This window comes from Anabas testudineus, chromosome 10 (assembly GCF_900324465.2).
Source record: "Anabas testudineus chromosome 10, fAnaTes1.2, whole genome shotgun sequence".
NCBI classification, from domain to species: domain Eukaryota; kingdom Metazoa; phylum Chordata; class Actinopteri; order Anabantiformes; family Anabantidae; genus Anabas; species Anabas testudineus.
The window spans coordinates 7,538,959-7,552,421 of record NC_046619.1 but is presented as its reverse complement, the minus strand read 5'-3'; the positions used below and the strand labels follow the sequence as shown (position 1 = coordinate 7,552,421).

Genomic DNA, 13,463 nt, shown 5'->3' with positions numbered 1-13,463 from the left:
CAAAACGCACCTTCACGTTGTCGCTATCTCTCTCTCACACTCTCTCCCCTCTCTCTCACTCTCTCTCACTCTCTCTCTCCTCCTCTCCTTGGCTACCTCCTTTTTTTTTTTTCCTGCCTCCCCTCCTCTTGTGTCTGTTTGATCGCGCTGTCAGAGGAGCAAAGTGGCGTGGTCTATTTCACTTGGCGTTTAGTTGCGCGTGTTTGTCAAAGTAAACAAAAGATGCGACATGTGGAAGGAAAAAGGGGAGCTGTCAGCATCCAAGGTTAGCTGCACCTCATGTCAGCGACTCCAGAAGAAAAAGAGGGGAAGCGGCAGCTATGAAGATGAACAACGTGAGAGCGATGAAAGGGGAAGCGCAAGATGAGAGGCTGCACTGAGTTGGCGACAGTCCCCCGGATCAAGGTGCAGCTGACAAAAACACAAGCAAAATGTCAGTTTTGAAAAAAAAAAGAGAAAGAAAAAAAAAATCAGGAACAGTCCACAGTGAGAGAGAAAACCAAACAGATGAAAGACGTTTCACCCTCCTTCGCTCCGCTTATTTATTTGTGTTCTCCTCTCTTCAGATGAATGAAACGGAAGATTACGCGCAATTAAGAGGCAGTCCTGGGTAACAGAGTCTCCTCTGCTCGTCAGCTCCTGCTCGGGTGATTTGCGCTCTTTTCTTCCCTGAGGAATCACTTTGGACCATCTCTGGGATGCCAAACAGCAGAGAACTAGTAGGTGAGAGAGGCGTGGTCTGCAGAGCGAGCGTGAACGCCCCCAAACACAGTTAATACCGCGGACTATCAGCTGTCCACCAACCCGACCAGCTCGCTGCCCGCCCGCCTGCCTGCTGTCCCCGCCTCGTCCCCACGCAGTGTCCCGCCCCGGCCGCTTAACCGAAAGCTGAGCACGGTGTGTGTGTGTGTGTGTGTGTGTGTGTGTGTGTGTGTGTACGCGCCGTGTCTTTTAAGTGCATGTGCTGAGAGTTGCAATTAATGTATTCACGGCTATCAAACATCAGCTCAGGGGAGGACATGGGTTTAATCCATGCAGTTTGTCCGCCGAAATGTTAAGAGTGGAGTGAGACATTAAAACATTAAACCATTTGACTCCATCTTTATTTTTCAGATAAAACGCATCTCACCTCGTTATTATTTTAGCCACAACGGGCAAAACTAAAGTGAGCAGCAGTTGCACCTTGTGTGCAGATTTCCTCACTATGTCCTGTGCGTCAGATGAGCTCAACATTGACAATTGTCTACATTGTGCACAACCGACACCACAAATTTCCTTAATTTAACGTCAAATGGAATTTAGATAGTGTTTTCTCGTAGGAACTGAATCAAGTGTGTGTTGCGCAGTCCAAGTGCTCATTCAGAGTATCAACTCTGGCAGATTATGAGCTTACGAAAAGTTTCAGCTCCCCAAAAAGCCTGGCAGCCGCTGCGCCCAGTGTTCTGTTACAGCCCGATGGTTTGAAATCAGCTTTGATTAGATGCATTACATAAATCTTGCGGGACTAAATGCTGAATCCAACATAAATATGAGGATTACAGCTAAACTCTGTTGTGTCCCGCTGTCCAAAATAATGCAATCACTCAAAAACAACATCCCCCCAAAACAAACAAACAAACAAACAAACAAACAAACAAACAACAACAACAAAAAAGGGTAACGAAACATTTGCATGGTTGCGCAGAGAAGCGTGAAACTGCGAAGTGAGCTCAAGTGCACGACATCTGTTTTTAACTTCATCCTGCAGAAAGAAAGAAAGAAAGACAGAAGATAGTGGAGATGGTACAGCTCTCCTCATGTTGTCCATCAGTCCTGGTCCTGGTCCCCCCCCCCCCCCCCCCCCCCCATCATTACAGAGTCATTTCGAAATTGTCAAATTGAATTGTCTGGGGGCCATCTGTTCAATAAGTACTGTTTGGTTAATTATAATGAAATGGGAAGAACGAGAGAGTCGCTTTTATCACAAGGGGGCATCTTTGAAAATGACGATTTTTTATCAGGAATCGGTGAATTACATCAGTTTTGACACGTCGGTGCCATCGGGATCACACTTGAGTAAAACTGTCGAATTAGGAGGCCCCAAAATGTTAAGAGTATCACAACAAACCGCGTACAGTTTGAATATTGAACTACACTTTTGTATTTCTAGTCATCCGCATCCAGTTTTACTGAGATTTGCGCAACTGATGTGACATGTTCTTGAGTGACCGAGGCGCCTGTGTCCTCTTTCCCTGTGAGGAGTCTTATAAATGCCATAAACGGTCAAGGTTGGGCACCAAACCCCCGCAATCATCTCGTCATTGTCTATAGCTGTTTATTTATGTCTCCTGCTGTGAGAGGAGAAATGTGAGCACCCCGCCACGTGAGCGCACGGTACAATAAATGGTGGTAAATACAAGCAACATGAGATAAAATGTCTCTCACCCTGCCCCAGGTTTACACACACACACACACACACACACACACACACACACGTTCAGAGCTATCCTTCAGCACATTTGTTTGATTGTGACCGGCTCTCTCCATGATCTGTCTGCCTTGGTCGGCATGCGGGGCCAGTGCGAACACTCCAGGCCCCTGGGGTGGCCTATATTTATATCCCCGGGCACCAACACACACTGTTAGCCCAAATATCACCGTATCAGTATCCAAAAACAGAGATGTCACTTTTGCCTCGATGATCCAGCCATGTAAATGTTGCGATTTACCAACTCCGTGGCACCCACGCAGATTTGCAAAAGGGCCCATGCGCAGGAATGCGCACGGAATGTAAATGATGCAAAGACGTGCGTGTAGAAGACTTATATCAGGTGTCCACATGCGGGAAGGCTGTTATAAATTCCCTGTGTTATAACTCTATTAGACAATTTGAAGTAACTGATCAGAAAGAAGATGCAGGCGCCGCCGCCCGCCTCCTGTACAACCACCAGATGTTGTCGTAAATCAAAAGGTTGGGCTGATGATAATAATGGCCTGATCGACTTGAAGAGTCATAAAAATAACTAGTTGTAAAAATCAGGCATATGCTTATGAGAATGGGCCTTCTGTCTAACAATATGCTCTCTAGTCGACATAAAAAAAAGACAAATATAGATGTTAACCATTTAGACATGTGGACAGGATGCCAGCTGGACGCAGTTTCATCATACTAACATTAAAAATCATCCTATAGTGGCTGTGTACACGGAAACAGCTTTTAAAACGCAAAAGAAAATATTTTACTACCACTTTATGGGGAAAAGTACAGATTTAAAGTAAAGTAAATCTGATTAGAAACGTTAGTAATAACTGTATTAAATAAATAGTTTGTATTATTAGTAAAATAGTAAACTGATTTTCCCGTGCAACGCATCTGTGGTACTTTTATTGTGACCTCTTCCACTTCACTTCAGGGCTCTTTAATTCGCACTGTTGCTGTATTTAGTGCATTGTTGCCATCTAGTGGACGTAAAGAGACACTGCACGGTTAAACGTGTAGGATCAACTTTCACTCAAGTGGAGAGCCTGCATACTAAGTAGCATGCAGATAAATGCCATCTGTCCAAATTGCTGTTTCTCTGTGCCCATTAATTAACATGGGCAACAAATGCGGGCAAGGTCAATGGGCCTATGGATTCAAGAGAACAAGTTGGGAATTTAATTGATTTCGTCGACATCACAAGGTAAAGTGTTAGAATAAATCATGAGGAGTCAGGTTTAACCCTCCAGCCACCAAATGACTCAACGCACAGAAACTGGCGCGAAGGGGAATTGCCGGAGCTTTACAAACATTCTTGATTTTGTGGTTCTTGTTCTGACTCAATGAAAGTCTTTGTTTTGAGTTCAGTTTTCAACTTAATGATAGAACTTTTAGTTTTTTGTGGGGACAGTTGTCCTGTCATAGCCACAGAAGGCAGAGGTCAACTTCTCAGTTTCATTTCTGAGCAGACACATAGCAGCTATAGGTTAAAATTCAGAACAGCTCTAACAATGCAATGTTTGTCATATCTAATCAGAACATTACAATTTTGGGCAAAATAAAAAGTTTGTTTGAGAATAATTACTATACTTGAGACCTACATTGATCGTATAATTGATCCTACCATCAAAACAGCCACAGATTCATTTAGTGGGTTATATCTATATATCTATATATATATATATCTGTATATCTATATCTATATCTATCTATATATATATATATATCTGTATATCTATATATATCTATATCTATCTATATCTATATCTATATATTTGTATATCTATATCTATATCTATCTATCTATCTATCTATCTATCTATCTATCTATCTATCTATCTATCTATATATATATATATATATATATATATATATATATATATATATGTATATCTATATCTATATCTATCTATCTATCTATCTATCTATCTATCTATCTATCATATAGATATAGATATAGATATATATATATATATATACACACACTATATATATATATATATATATATATATATATATGTGTGTGTGTGTGTGTATATATATCTATATCTATATATATATACACACACACACACACACACACATATAATAAAACCCATATATATATATATATATTTCTTCATCTATATATCTATATCTATAACTATCTATCTATAATCTATATAATATATATATATCTATATATAGATATATATATTATATATATATATATAGTTATAGATATATACACACACACAGACTTTTTATTCAATAAAGTAAATAATAAATAAGCCGAGAGCCCTGTGATTGTTAGATGATGATGATTGTTTTTTTGTTTTTTTTACTGTTTTGGTTAATTAGACTTAACAATTTGTTTTATTAACAACATCCTTGTTCAAAGGTTCAAGGTCACTTGGAAATTTCCCTTCTTTTGAAAGAAAAGCAGATTGATCAGAAAGACAGTGCGGACATTGTAAATGTTGTAAATAACCATCACAGCTGGAAAGTTTTTTATTTTTAATTTTTCTTTCAATGGACTATAAGTGTACAGGGGCATGTTATCAGCGAACTATTTGTGTATTGCAGTGTTTGCTAACTCAGGTTTATTAAATTAAAAAGCAAACAGATCATTAGAAAACAATTTAGTTGGCACAGCTGAAAGCATGGATGTTCTCGGGGAAAACAAGGACACTTGAAGTGGCTCCTTAACAGTGTGTATTGGCCCTTCTCAAATGTGTCACAGTCAAGTCCTAATTTTGCTCAGTTAGTGACATAGTATCACAAGTTTCAGTCGGCTTCAAAGTATTCCTAAGAGGAACTTTCCCCTCTGCTTTCATGGTTCAGAATTAAAAACCCAAAATAGCTCACCCAAAGTTCCTGAGGTTAACTTTGTTCACTTACCCAAAAAAGAGCAGCTCAAGAAGTTGTAAGTGGTTACATCAAAGCTGGGAAGATCATGACTAAACATGCTGTGTGCCAATGATTTCATAGAAGGGTCCGCTGATCTGACTTCACTGGCACCGTTTGGCCTTTATTTGTCACATATACAGTATGTTTCAGGGAAACCATCTGAAACATACTGTACACAGTTCATTGTCGTAGTGATAGGCAGTATTCACAAGTGAATTGTCTTCGTCACTGTCTCTGCCATCACAGTGTGCTTTGAATTTAAAAGTAACGGCTTCTTGTATTAGGTGCGTTTTTATTACGATAATCCTATTTAATTATAGGATGAACATACTGTATGAAATGTTCAACTCATTGTTACTGTAACAAATCAAAGACTCACAGGTTCCAACTTTGCAAATAGGAATTAGATGCTTCTTTGATAATATCTGATTGAAAAGTGAGTGTCTTTAACTGTTGAGGTTATTTAACAGCTTATTGTAATGTATGGCCTAGGCTCTAGAAAATCAGAGAGGGACAAAATTAGAAACATTTCCCATAAGTAAGTGCCCTCTCTAACATAAGGAAAAAAGCAAAGGTCAGGGGTGTCAGGATTAATATGTGTGGTACGTCAGCTCTGAAAGTGCTTACATGACTTACTCTTCTGCTTTTGACAGGGAAGTGAACAGAAGGTTAACCACAACCTCCTGACAAGCCAAGTTACAGACCAATAAAGGGAAGAGTGATAGTTACTATTCTATTGGTATGATGTTGGTTAAGCTATTCGGGCTTTTCTTGCATGTGATATGGAATTTTGGCCATATACATGTCTGTAAATCGATTTTGTTATTAGTTATGCTGGAATTTCAGGTTCAGATCTCTGGAGGGTGATTAATTCCCCTGAAGTGGGGTAAAGAGCCACAAAGCCAAAGCCACTGTTTTTTGCTGTTTACAGATGATTTAATATGTGAATTTCTTCTAAGCTCCTCCTGGCATTGTTGTTGCTGTTGTTGTTCTGTTACACCTCGGGAAAAGTTGCCATTACCTTTTATTGTTTGTTCACGAGATAAATCCTAATTAAATCTAGATCTAGACCAGATGTAACGATCAAGATAGATTAGGGATACAGTAACAAAAACAAACAAACAAACAAAAAAACATTTCATTAAAAAAAATGCTAGAGAATGACTCGACTCTTTTTTTATTTGTACTATCATCACATCTAAAAGCAACCAGAGAATATCAAATGAAAGCTCATGTCCATAACATGTGATGAGGAGTCACATCATACAAAAGGCTGTAGGATGCCAGCAGCCTCTAGCCCCTTAGCCTTTAGAGGTCAATACCCTAATGTTACCAGTTATTCTATTAATATACTCAATACAAGACTTACCGTCATAGGGAAACAAAGCATACTGAGAAACTCTGCCTGTGAACTCAGTCATCAATCTCAGTCAGGTTACTATATATATATATATATATATATATATATATATATATATATATATATATATATATATATATATATATATATATATATATATATATATATATATATATATATATAGTCAAGGGAGTTTAAAAATGTTTTTCGTTAACCTTTTATTTATTTTTTTTCACAGAAAACCTGCTTTTTGTTGTTTTTCCAGCTGATTGGGATGTAAAGTTATAGTTATTTACTGTTCTAATGTGTTCAATAATGTGAAGCAGATGCACGATGATTGATCAATATTAACTTTATTGTCCACAAAAAGCCACTGTTAGTGGTGCAGTAGATTACCCAAAGACAACACACACAACACAGTACAATACAACATCCAACATAAGATACATAAGAAGAAAAATAAAGTATCAGTATGTTAATAAGTGTTCACATTACTGTATCCTCTCTTAATTTATAGTGACACAGAGGGGAGAAAATAACATCTGTATGCGTTGGTGATGGCAAGTCACAGAAGACCGAATGCACGTGATGGGACCGGTCTGACATGACGGATTGTAAATTTTTTAATGTAGCTGCTTTTTAAAAACGTGGGCAACCAAGAGAAGAATGGTGACAGCAAGAGCATCAGTCGATGGGATAATATGACTACACAAACCCATGGCATGTGACTGGAGAGAAACCACACAGCACCACAGATGCCTCCAGCTACTGGGCAACAGTTGAAAAGCTCTGTCACTTGTTTTATAGTGAGGCAGAGAGTTTCCACCAGTAGCCACACACTCACCTACAGGGTTAGGGAAAAGCCATGAGATCTGAGCAGCTGATAAGACCTGTTGTTTGCTGGTTAAATAGAAACAACTATTGAAGTTTCTGTTCTCTAAAAGGGCACAAGGTGTTATGAATGTAAAGTACAGGCCTCTCGTTAAAAGCTGCTCAAAGGACTACACAAGAAAACTTTGCACAACATGTGAATTTGCACAAGCATTTTTTCCCAATAAGGCAGAGGCTTTGTAAATGTGAAGAGAAAAATGACATTTTGTTTTGTTTGGCAGAAAGCTAAACAGCCCTGGTTGCCACTGAGAATAGTTACATGATGTAACATAAGATAAATAAGAATATATTAAATCAAATAAATACAAATAGCATTTCTTCACATGCCCAGTGGTAGAAATCTTCTGTTACGCTCGTTTTCTGTTTTTCTGTCTGTTCCTTCTGCCTCGTCTTACTCTGTCATGCAACACAAACAATGAGGAGAATTAGTCTGAAATAACTTTAATTTTCCAATTACGCTGTGACAAAGAATTTAAAAAAAATATATTTATAGAGCACTTTAATTTGAAGTTACAACATTGTCCACATCTTGAGTTCCTGAGATGTAAATTAATAATAAAATAAGTTAACTTTTTATTGTGGACTGCACTGACCTGAAGTGGCTCCACTCACTCCACTGTGAGTTACAGAGAGCATCCTTAGCTCGGACACAGATGGCCTTGATCTTGTGCTTGACTTCAAATTTACAGATTTCTGTAGAGTGGACTGTCAAGATCTAAGAAAAAAAAAAAAAACATCTCAGTTACTAACGTTATTAAATATTTACTCTCTACTTTGATTTTTGGTTCTGTTTTGAGTTCAGGGATTTCCTATCATTTGTGTCAAATCCTGTTCTGAAGGTTTAACATTTCTTTTTTATTTTAACGCTGTGAAGCATTGCTTTTATGTAAGATTCATATCACAATCAATAAGGTCCTCTTACCTTTGTGGATTTTGAGTCACTGCATGGATTTCCACACCTTTTGCACCTTCCCCTGAGCTGTGCGATTTCGAAAGTGAGGGGAAAGTAGGAGTAGGGGCTGCTCCACGAGCTTGGGTAACTCCACTTTATCACAGTTGCATTGACTCGACTGACTCTCACTTTATCAGGTTTCACTGTTGAAGGATAAAGAAAAAGTCATTGTGAGATGACAACAAAGATACAAAGACGAAGAAATAGAAAACAGGTAAATAAGAAAAGTACACGCAAAAACATAAAAAATGTCTCCCTGAGGTGTCTCACCTATCTCTGACAGGAAAAAGTGTTTGGAGTAGTTCTCCACCAGGGAGTCAGTCCTCACATACACAGTGATGTGGATCTGCTTGCCCTCCTCAGCGTAGGGGCAGTGCAGCTCGTCCACACAAGAGATTGCGTTTCCGCTGCTGATCACTGAACATGTGAAAGAACTCTCACTCGAGGAGCACGTCCAATTTTGACCACTGGCGTCCACAGAACACTCAGCATTATTATCAGAAACGCTGCATTAAAAAAATATAAGTTTTTTTTTTATTCATAGAGCACTCTGATGTCTCATAGACAAACAGGTGAAAGAAGCTATTGAGGTGAGAGTTATGGATAAAAGCAGAAGCAATCAATCATTCAAGAGCAGCTCTACTATTTTCATATTAAATCTCACTTTAAGTCATGACCATAACATAAAAAGTATTTTGTTGGGTTTACTTTTATAAGGAGGTATTTATGGGTGTCACTGTGTAGTCTCAACTCTGACATGTTTCTAAACACTGTGTTATTATTGGAGGGGAACACAGAAAACATTTCAACAGTCTGTGAGCTTACCGTTGAGCTCTGATAAATGCTACTTTGCCAATGCGACTGCTGTGCCAGGTCCAGGAACACTGGAACTCTCCGTTGTAATTTTGAGCAGAGCACTTTAAATAATCGTCTAATGAAAGAAGACACGTAAACAGTCAGAAAAAGGAACCGAAAACACAAATACCACTAAAATTCCATTACTTTCTAGCTGCTGTGTCATTATGACAGTGGGATGTTTTACATTAGATTATACCTTGGTCAGTTTTCACTAAGATTTTCCTCTTCGTGGGTTCATCCTCTTGAATCAGGACCACAGTGTGGTTAAGCAGTGATCCATCCTTGCTGTGGCAGCTGTATTTACCACCTCCTAAGCTTTCCTCCAGCTGCACAAGGTATGTGTTCCCTCTTTGAGGCTCCTCCACTCCGTTCTTCTTCCAAAAAATATCCTCCGTTTTGTTGCCTCTTTTCATCAGCTCGTCCTCTGATAAACAGCTCAGGTGCTGCTGACCCACAGAGCCATTCACCTCCACAACCAGAACTAACAAAGAACACACACACACACACACACATAGAGTTTAAAAGAGCTCGGTGTATAATTATTTGAACTCTGTGTAGTGTATTCTGACAGAGATTATACGTACTATTGGGGAGCAGAGTCCAGTGACTCTTAGGATTTTGGCTACTGCCTCGTAGAAATGCAAAGATGATGCTGAAAACGAGTAATTTCATCTGAACGACAGACGACAGAGGGAGAGATGGAGTTAGTGAGGAGAAGAAAGAAAATGACACACGCCCAATTCAACATTACATCTTGACTTTATAATACAAAAAAAAAAACAAAAACATTAATGTTGTGTTTGGGAATAAATTAAGATATAAATAAAAACATAAAAACAAGTTCACAAAAACTCTCAATAGCCAAAAGTGCAGCTTGCAGGATTGTGATGTTTATGATGTAACAACATCATTAAAATCAAGAGATGTGACTTCAGTGCCAGTAACAAAGTTAGAAAGACGCACTGGCTGAGTTTTCACACATTAACTAATGATTCATTTTAACTTTCATCAGTGTCTACCTATGTCAAGAAAAAATTGAATTTGATTTGAATCACACACTGCATGAACACTAGAAAAAAATCAAACTAGAAAAAAGGTCTGAGTGGATGTCGATGAATCTGACATCACATTATTAAGAGTTAATTTAAAGCCTGCACAGTTCGTTGGCCGTGTTAATCCGTAAGTCACCTTACCTTGTCATCGGTGTCCAGAGTGAGTGAAGACTGCGACGCTGAGCGACTTTTATGACAGCGACATTTCAGACGCGCAAACTTCCCCACAGCAAAAGCCCAGTGAAACTTCGTTTTATATTCAGAGGTATCCAGTCACCTTTACTCACTTCCACTTAAGCGCCTCACTGACACTAATGAGCTCATTCTCGTCTATGACAATTTGCCCCACTGCATAAGCAGAATTACAGGGCTGCTCCGGAGGATTTCTACCCTTTAATTAACGTAACGCTGCTGTTTAGCTAGCTGCTGCCATTAGCATACCTGTTTGTTTAGCCTAGTTTCAGGTTGTCAGGGTTTCCCAGGATTTTCTCATTTTCTCTTTGTCACCCATTGTTTTCCTGTCACCAGTCTCCTACCTGTGAAAAGCCAAGTCTCCCGAGATTTTCCTTTTTGAACTGTCCCCATTACACAGGGGGTTTTTTCTCTCCTGGCACAATTATTTCATTACTTCACTCACTTTTGTTAACACATAAACAGCCTGCGCTCAGGTGTCTTGTTACGTCACACGGCATGCACGACGTCACACATCACAATGAATAATAATAATAATAATCATAATAATAATAATAAGGATAATGATAATGGCGGCGCAACAAACTTTTAAACTGCTTGTTAGAGAATTGGAGTAAATAATTAATATACTTGAAAGGAAAAATATTTAATTTGTCGCTCTCCCAAGAAAAGTTTAGTGTGTAGGTGCGGGGGGGTTAAACTTCCGGACCCAACTTTCACAATAAAAGCACATCCTTAACTATTGCAAACTAACTTAATGAAGAAAACCTAAATCTGCCACAAAGCGGCTCAATTTATATCAAAAGACTCAAATCTAATCTGTAATCAAAGAGAAAAAGAAAATAAAAGCTATATAATCATTAAAATTAACTTATTATATATTAATTATCAAACATATTCGATGAATTGAAATAGTCATTTTAGACTAAATTGTGTTACTGTTGTGTTCAAATGTCAAAATACCTCCTGGTGTTGTAGGCTTTTTACTCTCATGCAGTTATTTAATGTTGTTTTTAGCTAAATTATCAATAGAGTATTGAGAGGATCATTAGACACACAGAAAACTTATTCCAAATTAGAAAATGAGAACTAAAAATACTTTTTTCTTCCCATTCTCCATTCTCGTAATCTACTTTGATAATAAATGTTAATTGTTCCTTATGAGCTGTCTGGCCTTCATATATTTTATCACATTACAATAATTAGCTACTATGATTAATTATTTTATGGTACAGTACATGCTCTCTGGGTGCTTTCTGCCTACTGGTATCTACTAATATAATAACAGCAGTGGACACCATGTTCATTATCATAGGTTTCTCCATGTGTATTCTCAGCCATTCCCCTAATTATTGATTCATCCTTGCCTATGTGTCCTGTAAATGAACAACAGGCATGTCAAATAAGGTATTGGAATTTGAATATATTATTTCAATTTTTGTTTGTTTGTTTCTGTTTCTGTTGTGTTGTTTAATTTTCATTTTCTATTTGATTCCCTCATAGTCGAATGTTCATATTCTTGAAATCTCAATTCCAACCAGTAACAATCGTTGGTATCTATTTATTAAATTATTTATATTAAGGAACTTTTATTGGTAATAGCAACTTACATATAGCTTAGTATAACAACTTTACCAAGTTGGTCTGTGTGCCAAATGGAGTCACCTGTAAAACAGGTTTGGCACCAGTGATGATTAACAATGAATGACAGACAGTAGCCTATTGTGACAAAGTCAAACTCAAGGGAAAAGGCAATGTATTACACCTAGAGAAGACGTAGCAGACCTGGGCAAGGCCCTCATTCCCCGCCATTCTTTTCGAGTCAAAGTGAAACCAAGGAAGGGAACAAAAAAAAAATTGCTTATCCACGACAAGGTATCAGTATCAGACCCAGAGGACTGATAATATGACAGTCGTATGATGCAATAATAACAGCATATGGGACAATGGAATCAAGAAACTGTTAAAGGTTAAAGAAACTTGGGGCAAAAGCCAACTGTGTAGACAGACAAAGCAGTGGATGTCTAATGATCAGTTCCTATACTTTCCATTAGTTATGTTAATTAAATAACAACATTTTAAACAACAGATCAACACTGGAGCAGCAACTGAAGATTATTGCAGATTTATGTTTTTTTCTAGGACATTTAGCTCTGAATGTTTCATTAGTTCTACAATAAGCACACCACAGTTGTTTTCCCTACTCATTCTTTCTTTATGCACTGAGAAGTTAGAATTAACATGTTTTTATTTGTTTGTTTGGTGCGTGCCCACTTGTTAAATCAGGTTTTGAAGCTAAGAATTTCTTAATGTTGGAATTTCTTTCTGTCTGACCGTGTGTTTAGGTAAATGATATTAGGCTGTAACACCAGCTCCAGTGAAGACATTTTTGTTCTCAGTCTCATGACTAAGTATATTGTTTGTGGTTGGTTTTGCGTTCACCGTCCAGTAAGCTCATGTTCACTTTTTGTTTCACGGTGGTCACATGCATATGGACACATGTGTTTTGTTTAAAATATACACAGTGTGAAACATCTGCTCAGTCGCTGGCATTTAAAACTTCCTTCTGGGGAAAGTTGGAGACTTTTGTAATTCATAAGGAGTTCTAATATTGCTGACACAGTTTTCAATTTTCATATTTGGAAAGAAATGCGTACAACATTGACCTTCTAGAGGGGGTTTATATGACAGATTAAAAATATACTTAATAATCTTTAATTCGCTTAATACTTTATGACTTTTTATTTTTAGAGGAGTAACTTAACACCAAATATTTAGCTTAAATTAGAAGTATTTGACAGGAAACAACAT

General features: G+C 37.9%; 1 protein-coding gene across 2 annotated transcripts; it reads right to left on the bottom strand.

Annotated features, from left to right (window-relative positions):
- Positions 1–7,041: 7,041 nt before the first annotated feature.
- il12ba (interleukin 12Ba) lies at positions 7,042–11,128 on the bottom strand. 2 transcript variants are annotated; one of them, XM_026357144.1, is made up of 8 exons: positions 10,602–11,128; positions 9,993–10,080; positions 9,605–9,889; positions 9,376–9,481; positions 8,821–9,056; positions 8,521–8,693; positions 8,192–8,313; positions 7,042–7,994 (listed from the first exon to the last, which is right to left on the bottom strand). In XM_026357144.1, exons 2-8 carry the CDS (start codon positions 10,078–10,080, stop codon positions 7,946–7,948), a joined length of 1,059 nt encoding a protein of 352 aa, XP_026212929.1. In that variant the 5' UTR covers positions 10,602–11,128; the 3' UTR covers positions 7,042–7,945. The 2 variants fall into 2 exon arrangements, with proteins under 2 accessions (XP_026212929.1, XP_026212930.1); XM_026357145.1 differs by having other exon boundaries at positions 10,997–11,128.
- Between the last annotated feature and the right edge of the window lie 2,335 nt (positions 11,129–13,463).